At 60.7% G+C, this 22065-nt stretch overlaps 1 protein-coding gene across 1 annotated transcript; it reads right to left on the reverse strand.

Annotated features, from left to right (window-relative positions):
* Positions 1-38: 38 nt before the first annotated feature.
* Positions 39-22065, reverse strand: DENND1C (DENN domain containing 1C). The gene is made up of 22 exons (XM_074980343.1): positions 21952-22065; positions 20855-20919; positions 18457-18500; positions 17897-17946; positions 17021-17140; positions 16453-16522; positions 16227-16307; positions 12709-12762; positions 11924-12034; positions 11429-11529; positions 10275-10320; positions 9682-9783; positions 8961-9086; positions 7316-7417; positions 6494-6584; positions 6054-6094; positions 4440-4511; positions 3852-3908; positions 2907-3041; positions 2453-2499; positions 1752-1965; positions 39-1238 (listed from the first exon to the last, which is right to left on the reverse strand). The coding sequence occupies exons 1-22, from the start codon at positions 21966-21968 to the stop codon at positions 291-293; spliced, it is 2694 nt and encodes an 897-aa protein (XP_074836444.1). The 5' UTR covers positions 21969-22065; the 3' UTR covers positions 39-290.

A 22065-nucleotide genomic window follows, 5' to 3' on the forward strand; every position in this document is an offset into this window, starting at 1 on the left:
TTTTTTTGTAAAATAAACTCACTTTGGGACTGATAGAAAACGGGGGCCTGGCTGCCCGCCCGGCCGCCCTCCGTGACTTGTGTGTGTGCAGGGCTGGGAGCTGGTCTGCCCGAGGTGGGAGGGAGCATGAGAACCGACCAGCACCCCCCATCCCCACAAGAAGCATTTCCTGGGCCCTGCTGCGGCCACCGCAGCCAGGCAGGGCCTGGGCAGCTCTGTCCATCGCTCAGCGTGGGCCTCCTGGGGCAGCCCCCAGTTCGGCGCAGGCCCCCCGGGGCAGGTCTCTCCTCCTAGGCCTCAAACCTCTTCTTCAGCTCTGCTACCTTGGGCAGGGCGGGGGGCTGGGAGGTGGGTTCCAGCTCCAGGGGGGAGGAGCTGGGCGGGGTGGCCCCTGCACCCATAGGGGGGACCCCTCCCGTGAAGTCAGTTTGCTTGCTGGCCTTAGCCTGGAACAGGGCCACTGCTGATTGGACCCTTGGGCAGGAGGGGCAAGCCTGGGGGAGGCGGGGCTCTGATGAAGGGGCGGAGCTATCCTGTGGGAGGCGGGGCTCTGCTTGAGAGGCGGGGCTATCATCTGGGGGGTGAGGCTCTGATGAAGGGGCGGAGTGATGCTGTGGGAGGAAGGGCTCTGCCTGAGGGGTGGAGCTGTTCTGTGGGAGGCGGGGCTCCGCCAGAGAAGTGGAGCTATCCTGTGGGGGGTGGGGCTCTGATGAAGGGGCGGAGCTATCCTGTGGGGGGTGGGGCTCTGATGAAGGGGCGGAGCTAGCCTGTGGGAGGCGGGGCTCTGTCCCTGGTACCCCCTGCCCAGAATCTGGCCCTGTAGTGGCTGTTTCATGGGGGCCTCCTGCCCCTGCTTCCTCGGGGGCCTCCGGAGAGCTGGTGCTTGGGGTTAGCTCTGCCCCAGCCCCTCCTGCCCAGCCCCCCAGCTCTTCCCCAAGCTGGGCGGGCTGATGCCAGGGGACCCTAGGCACCACGGCCCTCTCAGCCAGCTGGCCAGGGCCCTCCTCCTCCTCATTGATCCCCCGGTCCCACAGCCCGCTGGCCGGGCGTGTGGCTTTGGTGAGGAGCGGCAAAGCCGGCTGGGCATCCCCGGCCTCCTCCTCGGCCAGCGAGGTCTCCTCCGAAGAGGCGAGGGCGAACTCGAGGGACGAGTCATCCTCCTCCGCCAGCAGCCAGCGCTCGTGCTCTCGGGCCAGGTGCCCGCTCAGGTTCTCCTCGCTGGGGTTCATGGGCCTCAGCTGGCGGGACAAGGAGGCAGGGTCGGTGCGGCAGAGGGAGAGGGCCAGGCTAGAGGGGGAGGAGCTAGAAGAGGGGTGGGGCTTGGAGAGGGGAAAGGGGTGGGGCTGGTACAAGGAGGTGGAGTGGGAGCAGAAGGGGAGTGAGGGGCTGGCCCCAGGGGGAGGGGGCACAGGGAGGTGCCCATGGGGTGTCTGTGGGGGAGGGGCATGGGGGTGCCCTTAGGGGAGATGCCCACAGGGGTGCCCTTGGGGGAGGGGGCACAGGGAGGTGCCTGTGGGAGTGCCCACGGGGGGAAGGGGTATGGGGCGCCCATGGGGGGAGGGGGCATGGGGAGATGCCCACAGGGGTGCCCTTGGGAAGAGGGCATGGGGGCAACCTTTGGGGGGGGGAGGAGACACAGGGAGGGGCCCTGGGGGAGGGGGCACAGAGAGATACAGAGGGAGGTGCGCATGGGGGAAGGGGGCGCAGGGAGGGGCCCGGGGGGAGGGGGCCCTGGGGGAGGGGGCGCTCACCCTGGTGAAGCTGCCCCCCTCCTCCAGGCTGCAGAAGTCCAGGCTGCGGGTGCCGTAGAGCAGCCCCCCCGCGGGCGCCGTCAGGCTGAGCGTCTCGAAGATCTCGCCCAGCAGGTCCAACTCGCCTGTCTCCAGGAAGCCCGTGTCCGGCTCCCCCATGTCAGCGCCGGCCTCAGGGCGGGGGGAGGCCTCCGGGCCCTCAGCCGGGGCGGCCCTGGGCGAGGACCACAGTCAGCGGACGCACACCCGGGCAACACGGCAGTGAGGCCGTGCGCAAAAGCAACGTCCCCGTGTCGACACGAGACACTGGGTGTGAACACCCAGGAGCTCGGCCCGTGCACGTCCCAGCTCACCACTGGGGCACACGCCCGAGCCGGGCACTCACGAGAGCTGCCGGACACGCTCACCCATGCACCAGGCATGCAGCCGCCGGCTTCCCCTCCCTCTGTGCACCAAGCCATGCAGGGAGAAAGGCTGGTGGCGCTGACACGCCAGCACACGCCTGGACACGCCAGCACACGCCATGACCTGGGAGCACCTTCTGCAGTTCAGCGCGTGGGAAGGGTGAGGCAGGAGCCCCAGCCAGGGAGCCCCGCAGGGCACGGTAAGAGGTATGTGTGTGTGGGGGAGGGATCTAAGGTGGGGGCCCACCCGTGCTCTGCAGACCCCCCCAGGCCTTCTCCACACCCTCCCCCACTTACCTTCGGGCCTCCAGCTCTGTCCGTTTATTGGGGCGCAGGGGCCGGGACTGCAAGGAAAGATGGGTCAAAGCAGTTGTATGTGATCCTCAGGCTCCCTCCAGGGAAGTGCAGGAGGGAGTCAGGGGCAAGGCCCCCCCAACCCCCTCTTGCCTTTCCATGCCCAGGGCTCCCCGAGCTGAGCCTGCCTGTCCCCACGCAGGGCTAGGGGTTGTTATCCAGGCCCAGGAGTGAGGGCAGTAGGGAGGAGAGACCCCCCCAGCCAGGCCCTACGCCCTCCAGCTGTCACTCAGATAAGTAAGGGCTGCCTGGGGCGGGGGATTTACTTCCCAAACTGCTGGATCCAGACGAGCATGGGAATTAACTCCTCCAGTGTTTGCTTCCAGCAGTACCACCTCTGGGGCAGGATGCTCTGTGCCCCCCCTCCCTGGCCCCCACAGGCTACGCCATCTCTGACCTTCCCAAAGTGCTGGGTGATGGGGAGCCGGCTCTGCAAGCACTCGGACTGGCTGCTCCGGGGTAGGATGGTCCCCAAGGGCTGGTCACACCGCAGGGAGCCCGCCCGCTGCAGCAGGGAAGCCTGGCCCAAGTCCTGGAGAGGGGAGCAAGCGCTGGGTGGGAGGTTGGTGAGCAGACACCCAGCAGGAGCCAGGGCCGCCTTCCTCCGTCTGCTTGGATGAGCTGCCCTTGAGGCGCTCTGCCAGGGGGCTGGTTGGGCAGCTGGGGGGCACCAAGTGTCCCTTATGGCGAGACGCTCGTGCCATATCTGAGCTGGGAGTAAGGGTGGGATTCGAACCTGCGGCCGCTCCAGACCCCAATGCTAATGTTAGGGGCTGCGTGCTATTCCAATGGGCCAGGTCATGTCTGGAGCCCAATTCATCTTGCAGGACAGGCAGGGGGAGGCGAGGCTTTCACCCCATCCTCGTGGGGCAAGCGCTGGGAGCCGACGGCTATGGGAGGCCCCCATCTCAGCACCTCCCTGATGAGCTTGGAGGAAAACCTGCTGCAGAGAGGTCGGGGGAAGCGGTGGAGATGGGGGTTGCTGGCTCTAGCCTCCTTGAGCCAAGGAGTCTTTTCCCCTGGGCCAAGGGGAATCTCCAGGCAGAGCGTGATGGGAATCCGGGCAGAACGTGCCCTTAGCCTGCTTAGGTTCCACTGCCCCGACCGGCGCCCTTAGCCCTCCGTGGTCTCCGACCACCAACCTGACACCCATTCCCAATCTACGCCACCGCCCGCCTTACGCGCTGCTGCCCCAGCTCCCGTGCCAGCCGCGCCCCCAGCAAACAGCTGATCGGGGCGGGGTTCCACCGGCAAGGGGGGGGTCCCTGGCTCGGGGGGCAGGGGCTAAGGGGGTCTGGGCAGGATCCCCCAGCCCAGAGAGGACTGGCAGTGGGCATCTTACCCTGTACCTCAAGCGACTTCGCATCTCCTTCAGCCTGTCTCGGGCCTGGCTCTTGGCCTGCAGAAAACAGTGGGGATGAGGCGGCAGGAGGCCCCTTGCAGCTCTCTATTGTCTAACACAGCTGGCCATGCAGAGCTCCCTGCATGGAGATGTGAGGGCACCTCCTGCGATGCCCCCGCCCTGGGAGCCCTTCCCCTGCAGAGACACCGTTAGAGGGGCACACACGGGGCAGATGGGGAACCATTAGAGGTGAGCACATGGGGCAGATGGGGAGGGGGAACCATTAGAGGTGAGCACAAGGGGCAGATGGGGAGGGGGAACTGTAGGACAGGAGCACACAGCAGGGGCAGATGAAGAGGGGAACCATAAGAGAGGGAATGTTACAGGGAGAGCACATTAGGGGAGCACGTCCCTGCAACACCTCCTCCTCGGCTGTCCCCCTGCAAAGGAGACATGACTGTGCCCCCCCGCCCCCCGTGATACCCCGGCCCCACAGCATCCCCTCCTCCCGCAGGGAGACATGACCGCTTCTCCCCGCTGTTAGGGCCCAGTGAGCGGGAAGCCCGTGGAGCTGGCAGGCAGCCTTACGTATCTGTACATGTTCCTGACGGCTGGGTTCGCCTTGCTCTTCACTGTGTGGATCAGAGCCCCTCCACCTTTCTGGCAAGACAAACGGAGACATTGCTTTGGAGGGACCCCAGGGTGTCACCTGGTGCCTCCCGCTGTCCTTACAGGCTTGGTCCTTTCCCCTGAGACCAGTAACCCTAACCTTCCTGGCACTAGGACCTGGCAGGTGGATACTGTTACAGCAGCAGTCACCAGGTGGTGCTGTTACGCATCATCTCTTAGCATTCAAGATACCCCTCAGAGTCGTTTTTTTTCGGGGTGGGATCTGCTACAAGGAGTGTGTGTGTGTGGCGGGGGGGGGGGGTTGCTCTGTTCCATGTGCCCACTAACTAGAATCAGCGGAAGGCTGGTGCTGTGACGTTGTGGTCGCCAAGTCTGGTTTCTTCTCGGTGCGTGAGCAAGAGGGCAGTTCCAGGAAGACACCCAACGCACAGGGCAGTTAAGAGGGGACAGAATCTGTTTGGTTTGCTCTATCTTGGTCTCCAATTGGCTTCAATTCCTGAGGCAGCGTTGCACCCTGGGAAGTGGGTCTTGCAATGGATTGGGATTCTGAACAAGGGGATTAGCTTGGATGCTGTTGGTGCCGCCTCTGTTCCAGGACTGGTGGACAGAGTGTTAATAAACAAATCACAAATATGGCTAAATTTTGCCTCACTGATTCCCCCTCCAGCTGGAAGCTGGTACGCAAGGGCTCAGGCACCTGCCACCTCTCAAGAGAAAGGCAAGAGCAGAACCTAACATTGTCAGTGCATCTAAGCACTGATGGTCCCTAAGGAGAAATGAAAAAACGTAGGTTTGAGGTGCTTAATCCACTAAGGGCACCCCATTTGTGAAAGTCACGTCTGATTGGATTCTAATGGGATCAGAAGTAAGGTGCTAATTTGCAGGTGGAAGTTACATGCCCCAGGGGAATTAATTTACACAGTGAGCAGGGAATTAAAGCCAGGTGGCGATACTTTCATTCACCTCCGCTGTGACTTATTCACTGTCTCTTTCCAAGCCCCCAGAATTGCAGGGGTCAGATCTCGGCCTCTCTGTTGTCAATGGGACTAAGCTGATTTACACCAATCAAGGAACCCACGGTGTAAATTGCACCAGTTAATGTCAGATCCGATTCCCCCTGACGTCAATAGCAAAATTCCCCTTGATTTCCAGGGGATCTGATTCTGGGGCCTGTTTGACTCCTGTGCTGCCAGGGATCTTAACAGGCTGCCTCAGAATAATGTGGCCCTTTGCCACTAGCCGGTGAACAAGAAGCTTCAGGTAAGTTGGCTGGGTGACCATTTTGTAGAAGGGATAAGCTGAGGCACAGAAAGGGACAGGGACTCCCCTCTGCCCTCCCAGGTTCCATTGCAAGTTAGTGGCAGAACTGAATAGAACCCAGGCATCCGGGCTCCCCCTTTCCTCCCAGAGCTGAGAATGGAACTCAGCTGCTCTAACCACTGTACCTCTTTCTCCACCCCCCACGGTGGCATTGTAACTTGTATCACTTCAGAGTCCGCTCCGGTGGACCCCCCCCCCTGTTGCTATCAGGCCTCAACCCCCTATACGTGGGTCAAGTAGGCAGCTCCCTACCTTGAGGCCTTCCACCCACAGCTGGTATGACCTCAGGTTACCTGCAAGGGGATAGGAAAAGGAGAGGGGTAAATTCCCAGGCTGTTAGAGACTCAGGGCCCCAGGTGGGGTCCCCACCCTTCCCCTCCCTTTGAGCCTGGCACACCCCCCCACTCTACTGTCAGCGTCAAGCCCGGTGCATTGTGGGGGACCTTTGGTGGCACCACCCTTAAAGGGTCACATCTGCAGGAGCACAAGTCACAGGGATGGACAGACCTGCGGGGGGCGGGGGGAGGGGGGAGCAGATGGACATAATGGGGCTGCAGAGGAGCTGAGCCAGGCCAAGCAAACCCAAAGCCCTGGCTCCCTGGGGCTGCTGGAAGGGTTGCGCAAAAGGCAGAGGGGTTCATACCCCTACTGCCCCACCCCAGGGGAGGTGCATCAGCAGCTGCGCTCCTTACCCGCCGCCAGCCCGCCGCTGGTGATCTCCTGCTCAAACACATCGGAAAAGCCCACGCCGGCGTTCAGCTTCTCCAGGCGCTCGTCGATGAACTGAAAAGTGGGGAATGGGGTGTGGCGGGGACGGGATGCGGGATCACGCAGACAAAAGGGAACCATTAGAGCAGATTGCAAAGGGCAGGGGCAGACGGAGAGGGGACCATTGGAAGAGGGCTCATGGCGGAGAGATGGAGAAGGGGGAGCCATTAGAGGGGAGCACATGGCGGGGAGAGATGCAGGGGGTAACCATAGGAGAGGAGCACACGGGGACAGATGCAGAAGGGGGAACCATTAGAGGGAAGCACACAAGGGTGGCAGATGGAGGAGGGGAACCATTAGAGGAGCACACAAGGGGCAGATGGAGGGGGAACCATTAGAGAGGAGCACACAAGGGGGCAGATGGACGGGGGAACCATAGGCCGCGAGCACAGGGGGGGGCAGATGGAGAGGGGGACGTTATAGGGAGAGCACACGATACAGTGGGGACACACATTACAAGGGGGACAGGGCCATTCATTAATGGCTCGGATGGTGACAGATAACTTTAAAGCCCTGGAAAACATGACCCAGCACGGGGTGACCCAACCAACCCCCCCATCCCAGGCGCCCGCCACCCCCAAACGATCCTAGTGGAAGCCTCCCCCTTCCCAGGCAGAAGGTCACACGCACGGGGGGCAGGGTCTGGGCCGAGCACTCTCTAGACAGGGGCTGCCAATGGCACGGGGGGGCGGGGGTTCAGGATTCCTGCCCCCCCCCCACTTAAAGCTGCCCCCACCCCTGCTTACCTGCTTGAAGAGCTGCAGGTGCACAGCATTCTGCAGGAATTCCCGCATGGTGCTGGACTTGTGACTGAGGAAAGACTCTTGGCAGAAAGTGATGGGCTGGCCCTGAAGGAGAAGGAGCCCAAAGAGGGTCGGGGACGGGGCGGTGTTTCCCTTGTAGGAGGTTTCGGCCCCGCCTCAGAGCCCCACTTTGTGGGGCTGGGAGGTTTGGAATGGGGCAAAGCCAGGCTGCTCTCTGCCCTGGGGATTGGCAGCTAGCCCAAAGCACAAGACCACCGGCCTGCAGGGATCTGCCCTGCGGGCACTGACTAAGGGGGGTAGTTCTCAGGCCAGCCTGGCACTTCAGCTGTCCTGGCTGGTTCTTCAGCCTTTATGAAGAAACCCTCCCCTGCCCCCCACGGGCGTAAGGCAGGCTGCTGCTTTGCAACGTGAAGTCCTAGGGGGCTCTCAGGCCTAACGTCTCCCCTGGCACAGAGAAACCCACAGCGGCCACTGGGTTTCCAGGAAGTCTTGCCTGTGAGGGGGCCATTAGGAGGGGACAGAGCGGGGAGGGTTTGGGGGTTTCCCCTGCAGATCCACCCCGGCAATGTTCCCACTAATTTTTTCTATCTATGTGCAGAATAAATTTTATGCACTCAGAGGCTGGTGCGAATGTGCACCACCAAGAGAAACACAAAAACTGGCGGTGAGCGCTCTGCCGGTCAGCTGGGTGGAACCGGACTCTCTCCTGTCTGGCTGCACAAACACACAGCTTAGAGGGACCCCAGCTCTCTGGGGAAGGAACCCCCCAACGGGGTGAAGATGACACTTAGAGGGCTGGTGCCTCCTACACTTCTCTGCAGGTCTGCTTACGGCAGCACCATGTGTGGACATTCGCAGGGCAGGGTTTGTAAAAATGGGGAAATGCACAGCCTGCCACACCGCACGGGGGCACCCTGGGAAAGGAGCATATGGGGCATGTGGGAAGAAGGGACGCATTGTAGGGAGTGTGGACCATCCTTTTGTTCTGTGTCTGTAACAGCACCTGGCACAGTGGGGTCCTGCCTTGGCTGGGGTTCCCAGGGTTAGTGTAGTATACCTAATAAATAATGTACAGCACCTGGCACAGTGGGGTCCTGCCTTGGCTGGGGTTCCCAGGGTTACTGTAATATACCTAATAACTACTGTACTGCACCGGACACACTGGCATTCTGCCCTTGGCTGGGATTCTCAGCTGTTACCATAATACACCTAATAAGTAATGCACAGCACCTGGCACAATGAGGTCCTGCCCTTGGCTGGAGTTCCCAGGGTTACCGTAACATACCTAATAATTAACGTACAGCAGCTGGCACAAGGGGGTCATGCCCTTGCCTGGGTTTCCCCGGGTTACCGTAATATACCTAATAAATAATGTACAGCACCCAACCCAATGGCGTTCTGCCCTTGGCTGGGATTCTCAGCTGTTACTGTAAAACATCTAATAAACAACACAGAGTGCTCAGCTCTGGGTTCCCGGGCCAGCACGGGGGGCCACAGTGCCCCTGCACCAGGAACAAACACCTAGTCACGAGGGGGTGACACCGACCCACCCGGCTCTGCCCCATCCCAAGCTGCACGCCCCGCTCCCCTGAGCGCCTCCGTGGGCAGGACAGGAAGTCAGCCTCACCGGGGTGCATCGCAGCGCGTCGCGGTAGCTGCCAAAGAGCTGCGCCTGAGCCTGGAGGAAGGCTCGGGCCACCCCGTCCCCGGTGGTGGCCGACTGCTTCTTCAGCTGCAGCTTCAGCAGGGACACCTGGGAGAAGAGGACCCCACGGGGTGAATGTGGGTCAGGGTCATTCCTGGGTTGAGGGGCTTGTGAGGGGGGACAGTAGTGGGGCTTGTGCCTGGACCTCAGGCTCAGCTCAGCAGGGCTGGATTAGATGGGGGGAGTCCATGAGCTCGAGGACGGAGGGAGATTCCATAGGATCCCTGCAGCTCTCACTCCTCCCACCTCCCCTCTGGAAAGGGATGGAGGGATCTGTCCCTGGGACCACCAGAGCTCACATGTCTACTGCAGAAGGAAGCAGACCAGCTCTGGCTGGGGACCTTCCTCGCTCAGCTGAAGGAAGTCATCTGCACCAGGGGGTGAGACCTCCAAGCTGCCAGGTCGTAAGGTGCCAGCGGGCGCTCATGACCACCCCATCCCCTGGGCACTAGGCAGGGGCATAAACAGGAGAGAAGGGGCCTCTGGGGAGATCTTGGCCATGAGACACCAGGTTGGCATCCAGTCCAGTGTGGGGCTTGTGAAACGAGGTTGAATGTGGCCTGGGGTGTGGAGTGGGAGGAGTTCACCCAGCTGCTGGTGCTGGCGACAGGGGACGGCTGCAGGGGTTGAGCTGGGGACTGACCACGTCACTCGGGAGGTTCTCCAGGTCCTGGAAGGGCGACTCCAGTGTGTTGGTGTCGATGTTGAGGATCACCACGTCCTCCAGGGCTTTGCTCCGCACCCTCTGCCAGGACAGGACACATCCAGAGGGGAAGGGTTTGAGACGGTGCCCGCTTCGGTGTTCTGCCTCTCCCCTCCAGGCAGCAGAGCTCAGTGACCCCAGCACCTTCCAGCCCCCAAGATGGCCTTTTGCCTAGGGAAGCCTGTTCCAGCAGCCCTCCCGTACTGGGCCAGAACCTGTGGCTGGGCACCTGGCTTTGCTCCAGCTGTAGGACCCCAGCAGCTCCTTGCAGATAATGAGCAGCTTTGACCTGAAATCCAAATTAAACCTGCAGGGGATCAGACCCACCCCGTGTGCAAAGGCCTCCCCAGAACCGTGGACCCCCCTTCCCCACATGTCCCTGCCTCCTGCTCCAGATCGCCCCTTGGGAACAGGCAGAGCTCCCTGATGCGTCCTGGGTTATCGCCCGCACTTGGGCCTCCTGCAGTGCCAGCTTGCTCTGGGTCTCGGCCCCAGGCAGCACTCTCCAGTGGCACCAGGAGGGCAGGACTCACCTCCATGAGGCTGGAGTGGATGCCGATGAGGTAGGGCATTGGGGCGCTGTGAAGGAGTGTGACGGGTGGGGACGGAGGGAGAGAGAGAGGCTGATGAGTTGCAGGCGAATGAAGCATAAACTGCACAGCCACAGTAGCCCCTGCAGCTCAGAGCAGAGACTATAGGGATCAATGCAGCCAATCAGCCCAGCAAACCACCTCCCTGCAGCACAGCACCCCCTAAAGCCACCCTGGGACACTGGGTCAGCACTGCATGCAAGGGGAGAGCGCCCCCTAGTGCCACCTTGGGACACTGGGTCAGCACTGCGCATAAGGGGAAAGCGCCCCCTAGTGCCACCCTGGGACACTGGGTCAGCACTGCGCATAAGGGGATAGCGCCCCCTAGTGCCACCCTGGGACACTGAGTCAGCACTGCACGTAAGGGGAAAGCGCCCCCTAGTGCCACCCTGGGACACCGGGTCAGCACTGCATGCAAGGGGAAAGGACTGCCTAGTGCCACCCTGGGACACCGCATCAGCACTGCATGCAAGGGGAGAGCACCCCCTAGTGCCACCTTGGGACACTGCATCAGCACTGCATGCAAGGGGAGAGCGCCCCCTAGTGCCACCCTGGGACACTGGGTCAGCACTGCACATAAGGGGAAAGCGCCCCCTAGTGCCACCCTGGGACACTGAGTCAGCACTGCATGCAAGGGGAAAGCGCCCCCTAGTGCCACCCTGGGACACCGCATCAGCACTGCATGCAAGGGGAAAGCAGTCCCTCATGCCACCCTGGGACACTGGGTCAGCACTGTGCGCAAGGGGAGAGCGCCCCCTAGTGCCACCCTGGGACACTGGGTCAGCACTGCGCATAAGGGGAAAGCGCCCCCTAGTGCCACCCTGGGACACTGGGTCAGCACTGCACATAAGGGGAAAGCGCCCCCTAGTGCCACCCTGGGACACTGGGTCAGCACTGCTGCAAGGGGAGCGTGCCCCCTAGTGGCCCCCAGCCCTGCTCCCTGCAGCACAGCACCCCCTAGCACCTTGTCTGCATGCTGAGGCCAGCAAAGAGAGAGAGCCCCCTCCTGCCTCCCTGCAGCCCACTGGCTGGTTCCCCCAACACCCACGCTGAGCAGGCCAACCCCTGCTTAGCCCACCGAGGCCCAGCGCCCTTACCAGCAGTAGTCGAGCAGGTGTGGGGGCAGCGTGGGGATGTAGATGTGCTGCCAGTACATGGGGTAGAGCATGGTGGAGGAGGCCTGGACGCAGGCGGTGAGCTGGAGACGCACAGGGACAGGACTGAGACTCTGTGCTGGGGGGGGGTCTGAGTTGGGGGGACGGACGGATCTGGGGGAGGCAGAACCCCAAGAAATGGCCCGGGTTGGTGGATAGGAGGGTCACGAGTCATCATGGCCCTTTGCCACAGTAGGTTGTGTGTAGGTACTAGGGCACCTCCCCAACCCCTCCAGGTGTGTGTGTGCCAGGGCTTGTCCCCTGACCCCTCCAGGTGTGTGTGTGCCAGGGCTTGTCCCCTGACCCCTCCAGGTGTGCGTGTGCCAGGGCTCGTCCCCTGACCCCTCCAGGTGTGCGTGTGCCAGGCCACGTCCCTGCCCCCGCCACCAGCATACGTGTGTCTATGAACCTCTCAGGTGCCTGCCCGGCTCCCCTCACCGTGCTGAGCTTGCTGGAGGTGAGCAGGATGCGCCGCTCGTACAGCATGCTCCCGTACAGCTGCAGCATGTTGGGCACGTCCACGGCCACCACAAACTCCGTCAGGTTCCTCTGCGGGCAGCGGCCGGGCAGAAGTTAGAGGTGCCAGATTCCCTCCCTCCCCTTCATGTCATCTGCCCCTTCACCCCAACACAACACAGGACACTACCATCCCCCGTGCAGTGCACTGTGCGCTCCTCTTCCATTCCGCAGTGCACTGCACTTCCCTCTCTCACCTCTGAAGTGGGGTGAGCACCTGCTCCTCCTCCTGCAGTGCACTGCACTCCCCCTACAGTGCAGTGTGCACCTGCTTCTCCTCCTGCAGTGCACTGCAGCCTCCCTGCAGTGCAGTGTGCACCTGCTCCTCCTCTTGCAGTGCACTGCACTGCACTCCCCCTACAGCACAGGGTGCACCTGCTCCTCCTCCTGTGGTGCACTGCACTCTTCCCCATGCAGTGGTGGGGGCTCCCACACCCCTCCCGCTTCTGCAGTGTGGCAGGATCTCCCCTCCCCCGCTCTGCAGCAGACTGTGCTCTCGCCCCATCTCCCCCTGCACTGCTCACATTCCGTTTCCCCACAGCGCCCCCTCTCGATATCAGGATGCCTCCCCATTCCACTGCCTCCAAGGCTGTACTGGAAACGTGTACGTCGTAATTATTATAAATGTAATGTGTGCCTCGGCACAGGGTCCATGCACCCCCTAATCAGCCCCGGGCCCCCATTCCAAACCAGCCGCAGGGACTTACACTCTCCGGGATGGTGGGCAGGCTGCCGAGGTCGGGAGCAATGAAGTAGGAGGGCTGCAAGGAAGGAGAGGGTGGGGTTAGCACAGCCCTGCTGCCCAGGGGTGCCCGGCTCCGGAGTTAGTGCTGTTCACCAAAGCCACACCAGGTTAAGGTTGCAATGAGCTGGCAGCCAAGTTTGTTCCCCCGGCTGGAGAGGGGAGACTCTTTGGGGGTCTTCTCCCTCCAGCTGCCCTGTCTGCCCCTTTCCCACCCGCCCCTTCTTGATCACACCGCCCAAGGTAGGGGATCATGCACTTTCAGGGATCGCTCGGTTAGTCGGCACACTCCGGCTGGTTAAAATCGGGCGGAGGATCCCGACTCACCGACTCCGTCCCGCCCGCCGGATCCTGGCTCCGGTCTCTTTGTCGGCCCTTCAGAAAGTTGCCGCTGGTTATTTTCAGTTTGTTCAACTTCTGGTCCTTGTGGGACAACGAGGGGATAAAAGTATAGAGACCAACACCCACAGCAGGACACAACCAGGCACCTTTTAGTGCGATCTGGGGGCTTTGGTTAACGGGGAGGGGCTCCAGAGGACTGAGAGATTTTAATGATCAAATGCCAGAAAACATCCCCAGAATAATTTCTTGCACATTGGTGGAAAATCAACCAATGAGATCATAAGAACTGCCTGGCTGGGCCCACCAGTGGCCAGAGATTTGAAGCAACTTACAAAACAGTGCTGTTTTTGGGGGCGGCATGCACCCTCAGTGTCTCCTCCCTCTTTCTGGTCACCCCAGACATAGGACTACATCCCTGACCTTGGCTCAGCTCGATCCTCCAGCCACTTAGCCAGTTCTCTTCTAAAGCCACGTACGTTTGTGGCCGTCACAACCTCCTGAGGCAGTGAGTTCCGCAGGTTAACTGAACATTGCATGCGGAAAAGTACTTCCTTTTTCGTGGTCAATCTGCTGCCTCTCCATTTCATGGGCAACCCCTGGGTTTTGTACGGCGGGAGAGGGCAAATAACCACCCTCCAGTCAGTTGGTTCCATGCCAGTCAGAATTTTATAGATCTTATCATTTCTACATCTCCTCCTGCCTTGGGTTCTCTCTCTTCTAACATGAACAGCCCGAGTCTTTTGAGACTCTTGATCTAAAACTGGCCAGTGCTGGAGAACTTGTTCCAATGGTTAATTAACCCACGTATCTTACTAGCCCTTTGGCCACGAAATTGCAGAGCCATGAGTTTTCAATGAAAAACGGAGGTTTTGACTCAGTGGATTTCCCCCATCCCAGAAAGCATCTGCTGCCCCCAGAAATTGAAGCTATCTCATCAAAGTACCCCAAACTGACACATTTTGGCCCCAAACCAGAATCTGTTCATTCAAAATGGCACCTTGGTGTCTCATGGGACTTGTAGTTTGAGTGTCTCATGCTGCAGTTCTCCTCTGTGGGAAGGGGTTTGACTGCATCTCCCATGATGCACCACAACCAGGGATTCTGGGGGGTCTCACCCTTGCCCTTCAGTGAGGGGAGAAAGTGGTGCATCTTGGGATATGTAGTCCAAACAGGCAGCTGGCCCATACGGAATGGGTGTCTGAGGGATAGGGTGACCATCCATCCTGCATTGGGCAGGACGGTCCCATATTTAGGATGCCAAAAAGGCATCCCGACTTATTTTTTGAAAGGGACTCATTGTACCGTATTTGGGACAGAGAGATATGGTTGCCCAACTGAGGCACTTAAACTACAACCCCCACAAGGCCCCACAGCACCAGCTTGAATTGAAATATTTTGCCAAACAGTCAAATATTTTCTGCAGAAAGTTTCCAGGAAGAGTTAAAAGGCTTTGAATGGCAAAAATTTGCTAAGGGGGAAAAATAGCAAATTACTTTTCAGCTGGCTGCAACTTATGCCCTGCTCCACAGCTTAGCCAGGCAGAAGGTGGGAATCCCAGAATCTGTATGTTTGATTCCCACCTCTCCAGAGTCTGGCCCGAGCCAGATTTCAGCCCCACAACAGGTTTCACATTCATTTCAGGAACTGGTTCACAATCCTGGTCCTCCCTCTAGGTCTCTTGTCACAATATCACCAACATAGGGCCCTGCCCAATTCCTGGCTGTGAAAAATGCACCCCAGAGTGGGAAAAGTAGACTCCCTGGTGGAATATGGCTATTTTAAGGGGGACATACAAAAGTACCCACTTCCTCTCTAGCTGGGGAAAGGGAGGTGGTTGCTCCCACTCCACCTTTTCCCCGAAGTCCCTGCCCCACTGCTGGGAAATGCTGCTGGTGGTGGCAGGTGCTGGGAAGGAGGGGGAGGCGTTAGTTAGCAGGGCCCCTGGAGGGCAGGAGGTGTTGGGGAGAAGAGAGCCAGCTGACAGTGGGGTGCTGAGTACTTATTAATTTTTCTCAGTGGGTGCAAGTTGGTGCCTACAAGCCCCAGCCTTGCCACCCTTTTCTCTGTACTGCTTTCAGAGCTGGGTGGCCACAGAGCGGCGGCTGTTGGCTGGGAGCCCAGCTCTGAAGGCAGCTTCGTTGCCAGCAGCAGCACAGCAGGAGAATGGCCGGGTGTGTGTATGTGTGTCAATTTTCGGAGAGGGCAGGAGTAGTCTACGGGTGAGTGACGTGGGCATCCACCAATGAGATCGTCAACAGGGGCAGGGACCCATGTCAGACACACACACAGCCAGCCCAAGGCCCCTTTAATCCTTGAGTGTTGGGCTCGGGAGGGCTAGGGAGGGGGAGCTCTGGCTGGGGGCTGCTAGTCCTGGCCCGGCTGGGGAAGGTTGGTCCTGCTTTGGGCAGGGGGCCGGAGTCGATGATCTCCTGAGGTCTTGTCCAGCCCCAGGATTCTCTGATTCTGTGACTCAACTTCCCCTTCCTTTGCAAGGGCCACGTCAGACTCTCCTCCGGGGGAGGGAGCTCTGGGGCTGCTGGCTGGGAGTCCAGCTTTGCAGGCTGCACCATGATCAGCAGCAGCACAGACGTGAGGCTGGCAATACCACCCCCAGGCCACCCTCACATCTCTGCTGCTTCAGTGCTGGGCTCCCAGCCAGCAGCTGCTGCTGCCCAGCTCTAAAGGCAGCACCACCAGCAGTGCAGAAATAATGGTAGTGACCCCATGACAATAGCCTTGCAACCCCCTCTAGCCCCACACCCCCCACTTCTGGGTCAGGACCCGCAGAGTTACACCATCATGAAATCTCAGCTTAGAGTATCTGCAAGGTGAAATGTAAAATTTTTTTTAAATCTGATGACTGAAATTTGCCAGGCTGGGTCATGAATTTGGCAGAGGCCTACGTAGCCACCCACAGGTGGACTGGAACCCCGGACCTCAGTGCAGGAGCCTCTGCAGTTTGAGCTAAAAGCCGGCTGTGGCTTAGCGAAGGAGGTTGTCTGTGCCTCTGAAAGTGGTGTAGGTGCGACTCCATGGGACATGAACCACCTCCAGGTGTGTGGGTTACACCTGTACACCCTGGTAATGGCCCCGAGAGGGAAGGTAGCACCCCCGAGTGAGGCAGACCCGGCTGATACTTACAAACTCTAGGTTGACTGGGCTGTTCGGCTGGGGCACCGGGTGACGATACAGCGTGGAGAGAAGCTCGGCCAGTTCATTGGTCTGACGGGGAGAGAGAAAGGATGAAACTGGTGTGTTAAAAAGGAGCTGAGATGGGGAGAGCACCAAGGTGGCTGGGATGGAGTGAGACGGAGGCGGGGGGTGGGGAGAAATGCCACCCGAAAGGACCCAGGAGTCCTGGGCTCACCTGCTTCTTAGCTAAGAGGTCTGCAATGTTGTTGAGGATCTTGTAGAAAACTTCGAACCACGGCAGGTAGCTGAAGGAAGGAGAAGGGGGGGCGGTTTATTGTTTGGTACCGGAGCCACTAGGGGACATGGAAGAGGAGAGCTCAGGTGGGGAAAGTGAGGCACCGAGCCATAACGTGGCTGAAATACAGTGGCCTCTGGGGGAGGCGTAGGGGCTGTTTATACAGAGATCCCTGGCCCAGTGCTGAGATGCAGCTGCTTCTGGGGTGAGGCACGGTGACTGTTTAACAGCTGCACTAGGCAAGAGTATCAGACAGAAGTGAAGAAGCCCAGATCCAGCCGATACAGCGGGCGGGGGTGCTGCACAGGGGAGCCCCTGGATAGAAATAATCGACTGAGCAGGAATTTAGTGGGGCGTAGGGGTCCGAGGTTTACGGCTGCTCTGAAACACGGCGCCTGCAGCAACCTGGCGCCCCCTGGTGCTCCTCGGCTGCACCAGGCGGGCGCTAACAGGAAGGGGAGGGCACCCCCTGGCAGAGCCCCCCACGCCCTGCAGCGCCGTGGGGTACCTGAGGATGCAGAGGCAGGTCCGGAAGCCTCCTGCCAGGCGGCAGAACCCGAAGCGCTGGTTCCCCTCCAGGTCAGTCAGGGCGAAGGTGAAGTTCTGCACCACCGAGCTCTCCTTTACCCTGCCAGGGGGCACCAGGGGAGCCCCATGAAAGAGGGGGAAGTTAATGGCCAACCCCAGTGGCTGACATCCACTCTGGCCCAAAGCAAAGAGCCGGGGGCTGGAAGCAGCGTTCCCTGGAAGCAGCGCGCAGGGGCGGCCACCCAGGAGGGGGCCAGGTGCCACCCAGCTGATGAGCCGAGCACCCCGGCCACCAGCTTGGGTTCCTACTGGTGGTGCGCATATGCGTGCACCTCGGCGCGCAGAACAAAATTTATCCTGCACGTGGATGGAACAGATTAGCGGGAACAGCGGCTGGGAGCCAGGATTCCTGGGTCATACCCCAGATCTGGGAGGGGAGAGCGGCCTCATGGTTTGAGTACCGCTTGTCCCAGTCATGGTGCACTGGGCTCACTGGGTCTCAGTCCTGCCAGGTACTCAGCACCTTCCTCTCCCTTTGGCACTCAGTGTGCCCAGAGGCCTTTTATGTGCCTCCTGCGGAGGGCAGGACTCAGCCCTGTGCCCACAGCCTGACCCCGGCTATTCCCCCGACACCCCTACCCTGTGAGCCACGAGTCTCTGGCCAGGGGGTGGACTGGCCAGTGTCACACAGACCAAGGGAAGTACGAGCACCAGCTCAGATCCGCCCAACTGCCCCAGGATCACAGCCCTCACCCCGCCCATCAGCCCCCTGGGACTGTAAACTGGGGCGATTCGGTGGGAGCCGGAGCCCCCCAGGCCCGATCTCAGCCACGGTGCTGCGCACGCAGCCGCCTACCTCTCCACGTCGAAGGGGAAGCAGAACCTTGACAGCATCTGGATGGATTCCTGGGGAAGGGAGGGTGAAAATCACACACGCTGCCGGCTGCTGAGATTACAAGCGCCCGGCGCACCATGGCGGGAGCGGGGCGCCAGACCCGCTCGGTTTCCTTCTGCTCTGCCTGCACCTGCGGGGCCGGTCCCCTGGAGCCAAATGCAGGGCCAACAACCCCATCAAACACCCCGGCCCTGGCAACAGACAAGGCACCAGGACTGAGGAATTGGAGGGGGATCTTTGATCCAGGCAGACGGGCCTTGCTGGGGGACAGGCCTGAGGGTGCGATCAAGAGGGCAGTGAGGGGAGACAGCAGGCTAGCTGGCCCACGGGTGTGATCTCTAGGCAGGGGGATGCCAGGATGGATGAATGTGGGGCAGATCAAGGCCAGCCCTATAGCTCTGGGCCCACCCGCCCTCGCTGCCCCCATTGCAGTGGGGCGGGGGTGGCTGATGCTCAGCAGGCTGTGCCCGAGCACCCGCTGGCACAGGGGGAACCACAATGCACAGGAGAGGTGCACAGACCTGGTCATCCAACTCCTCCGGGAACTGCCTCAGCACCTGGGGGCCTGTGGGGAAAGCAGAGAGAGCGCAGCGATGACAGCCTGGCCCCCCAAAGCTCCCCCCCACCTCCTCTCAGCCCCACAACCACTTTCACCAGTGGGGAACAGGGAGAGAAAATGGTGTCTCTAAAGCAGCCAGGAGGAGGACCCCGGCTCCAACCACTAGCCTGCTCTCTCCTCCTGGAGGCGGGATTAGAACCCAGGAGTCCTGGCTCCCAGCACCAATCAGCATTCAGGGTGGGGTAATGGCTTGGGATGCTACTGCTGAAATGCCCTCTGAGCCTATTCCCTGGCACTGCCGTGGGCTGGGCACCCCCCCTGCCAGGGACCAACTCAGAGCTGGTGTCCCCCAGGGAAGAGTGTTCCTCCCCCGGCCCAGCTCAGGGCAGCCAGCCAGGAGCCGGATCAGCCTCTGAGCTGGAAAAGGTCTCAGATCCCCTTCCCCAGCCCCCTGGAGTCAGTCGGGCCCACACACCAGCTCCTGGAGGAGGAATACCCAAGAGCTGGGGCGGCAGGGAGGCAGGTACCAGGCTGGGTTTGCGCCATGGGCGTGGCTGGGGCGGCAGGGAGGCGGGTTCCAGGCTGGGTGGTGCCGTGGGCGTGGCTGGGGTGGAAGGTTCCAGGCTGGGTGGTGCCGTGGGCGTGGCTGGGGTGGAAGGTTCCAGGCTGGGTGGTGCTGTGGGCGTGGCTGGGGCGGCAGGGAGGCAGGTACCAGGCTGGGTTTGCGCCATGGGCGTGGCTGGGGCGGCAGGGAGGCGGGTTCCAGGCTGGGTGGTGCCGTGGGCGTGGCTGGGGTGGTAGGTTCCAGGCTGGGTGGTGCTGTGGGTGTGGCTGGGGCGGTAGGGAGACAGGTTCCAGGCTGGGTGGGCCCCTGATTCTGGTCTGGGACTTGGGGGACTCTGCTCTGCACGGGCTGGGCTGGGGGGCAGTGCACAGGATGGGATTCAGGTGGGGTGGGGCCACCCCAGGCTCTGCATTTGGATTCATTAGTGGCCCATCCCTCAGCCTCTCACTGGGATGCTCCCTCCCTGGGCTACCAATGCCCCCCCCCGCTTACTGGTGCTCAGGACTGTGGGTTCCCGCACACCTGTGCAGGGTGGATTCTCCCCCTCCTCATGTTACTTGCCAGACTTGCTATCTGCCTCCATCTCCTGCCTTGCCACTTCCTGTGCTGCTGATTGCTGCCCAGATGGAAAGGCCTTTTAGCACTGCTGGGGTGGGGGTGGCGGTGTGCAGAACCCTGGCCTGGCACTGCCTTTGGGCTCAGCTCCCTCTCCATGGGCAGGAAGGGGAGGAGGGTTCTGCTTCCCCAGCACCTCCCAGGAACCCCCACTGGAAGCTGGGCTGTAATGCTTGCAAAGGCTGCTTGCATTGAAGTTCTTCACCCAGTGCCAAGGTGCAACCGCCTCTGGGGTGCAGCTTGCCAGATCTTTTCCTGGGAATCCCCCCCTGCCTTCCCCGGCACTGAGATGCAGCTGCCTCTGGGGTGCGACTCAGGAGGCTGTTTCTAAAGGGAGCCCTCGCCCAATGTGGAGAAGCAGCCTTTGCTGGGGTGGGATGTAGTCGGTAGCGAACAGCCGCACTGTTCACACTTCAGGACAGGAAGCGAATAACCTGGTTACCAGGGCAATGCACAGGCTGGAGGGCGCAGGGAGGCAGAACAGAATGAGCTCACGCTACAGACAGGATGTGAGACAAAGACCTCAGCTCTTGCAGCACCTAAAAAGTGCTAGGGAAGCTTTGCACTCTTGTCACAGGCTGGGGCATTGGCGTAGGGTGGTCGGTGAGGGCACAGTGCCCCCTCCGGAGCTCCCCACCCCAATTCCCGCAGCACAGCGCCCCCAAGCGCCTGGCTGGAGCATTGGGGTTATACTGACTCCAAGGGAGGTGGGCCCCTTACTGGTCCCTTGCTACCCATGGAGTTTTGCTGGCCCTGAGTGAATGCCAATGTGAGATCAGACAGCCGGAGGCTCCACTCGTCTCCCCTGAACTGCGGGTACCCCCCAAACACTGTCCTTACGAGCACAACCCCCCCCCCCAAATGCCATGGGCTAACCCTTGTGTCCATGGGTCTTTAGGCTTGCAGGACAATATGAAAGGACACACAGCACAACCTGTCTACCCACTAGACTTCATTGCCCCGCCAAAGTTAGGAAAGAACCTGACTCCCAGTCCCCTCCCCCACCCCCACCGCTTAGACAAACCCTCCCAGCGGTAGGGCTAGACCCCAGGAGCCCTGACTCACACCAGAGATCCACTTGGGAACACAGGATGGAGGCAAACCAGCGACCTGAAGCCTCTCTGCCTCTAAGAACACCGCTAAACCTGCCCTGGCGCTGGCCTCTTGGGTTAGGACTTACCGTCATCTGCGGATTTGGGGCGGGCTGCTTCGAAGAACAGATCGAATGTCTTCTGGGGATTTTCCCTGGTGGTGGGAGAAGAGAGGAGTCTCTTGCGACTGGCCAGGCCACTGGCTGAGAACGCACGAGCTCAGCACACAGGCGGCAAGCCTGGGAGCCTGACGACTTGCTCCCTGATCGCAGGCCCATGGGCACTGGGGGTAAACAGTCCAGGCTCTCCTGGGGAAAGGCAGCCGGGGGGGCAGGGGAAGGGAGTTTTTAATGCACAGGCCAGGCCCAGGTGGAGACCCTGGTGATCTAGAATCCACATGGAATGGGACCCCTGTCACCTGGAGATAAGACACAGTATTGAGCTATTATCCCCAGCCCTGGTTGGGTCGAGTGGGGCCAGCAAGGAGCAGGGATTCTGGACTCCTGCGTTCTACTTCACTCCTGCTCCCCCGACCTGGGAAAGTCACTCCCTTTCTCCGTGCCTCGGTTTCCCCCAGTAACAGTGGACGGTAGCGCCAGCCTGGCTCTCCGAGGCAAGGCTGAATTTATCCGTAAGCAGGAGGAATCTTGGCCAAAGGACAGCAACAGACCTGACAGAGTTCATGGGTGGGCTACCACCCTGCCCCCGTGTGCCCCATATTCCCACCTGCCCCTGAAGACAGAGGAGAACCCCCCCGCACCGCTGCAAACAACCCCTCCACCCGGTGCTTCCTGCTCACCTGTCTGGCTAACTCAAACCTGCAAGCGATCGCCCTCCTGGCGAACAAGGTTGGCAAGAGATGGGCTCTGAAACTGGTGCAGCCTATAGGGCAGCAGCCTCCCAAGTTATGGAGCCCTGGCCCTGCCACCCCTTCGCAGAGATCCCCAACCGGTTCTCCAAGGTGTCCCCCACCCAAGCAAGAGAGAAATCTTCCAGCCCCTCTGTCCCTCTCCTGGGTCACTGAAACCGGCAGAAAGGGCCTGGCTGGCCGCCCAGGATCAAAGGTCAATTTCACTCACTCCGCTGACCAGGTGAGATTTCAGGGGAATCTCGTGGCTGGGGCAGCTCGGCTGATGGGCAGAGAACCCCTTCTGCCGGCGCCCAGAGACAATCCCCGGGGTCTTACTTTATCCGCGAGCCCATGGTGCTTGCTCTTGGTCATTCCTCTTCAGCCGCTCATCCTGGGAGGCTGCCTCCGACCGGGGTGGGGCCTGCAGCACCTCCGGAGGGTAGATTTCAA

This window comes from Carettochelys insculpta, chromosome 29, assembly GCF_033958435.1.
Source record: "Carettochelys insculpta isolate YL-2023 chromosome 29, ASM3395843v1, whole genome shotgun sequence".
Classification (NCBI taxonomy): domain Eukaryota; kingdom Metazoa; phylum Chordata; order Testudines; family Carettochelyidae; genus Carettochelys; species Carettochelys insculpta.

What these genes read in the sequence shown, in the direction of transcription:
- DENND1C (XM_074980343.1), bottom strand. An exon ending in ACCTGCCTCTGCATCCTCAG is followed by an intron (nt 16,523 to 17,020) that starts GTACCCCACGGC and finishes TCCTTCCTTCAG; the next exon opens with CTACCTGCCGTGGTTCGAAG. An exon ending in CACCTGCTCGACTACTGCTG is followed by an intron (nt 10,321 to 11,428) that starts GTAAGGGCGCTG and finishes ACTCCTTCACAG; the next exon opens with CGCCCCAATGCCCTACCTCA.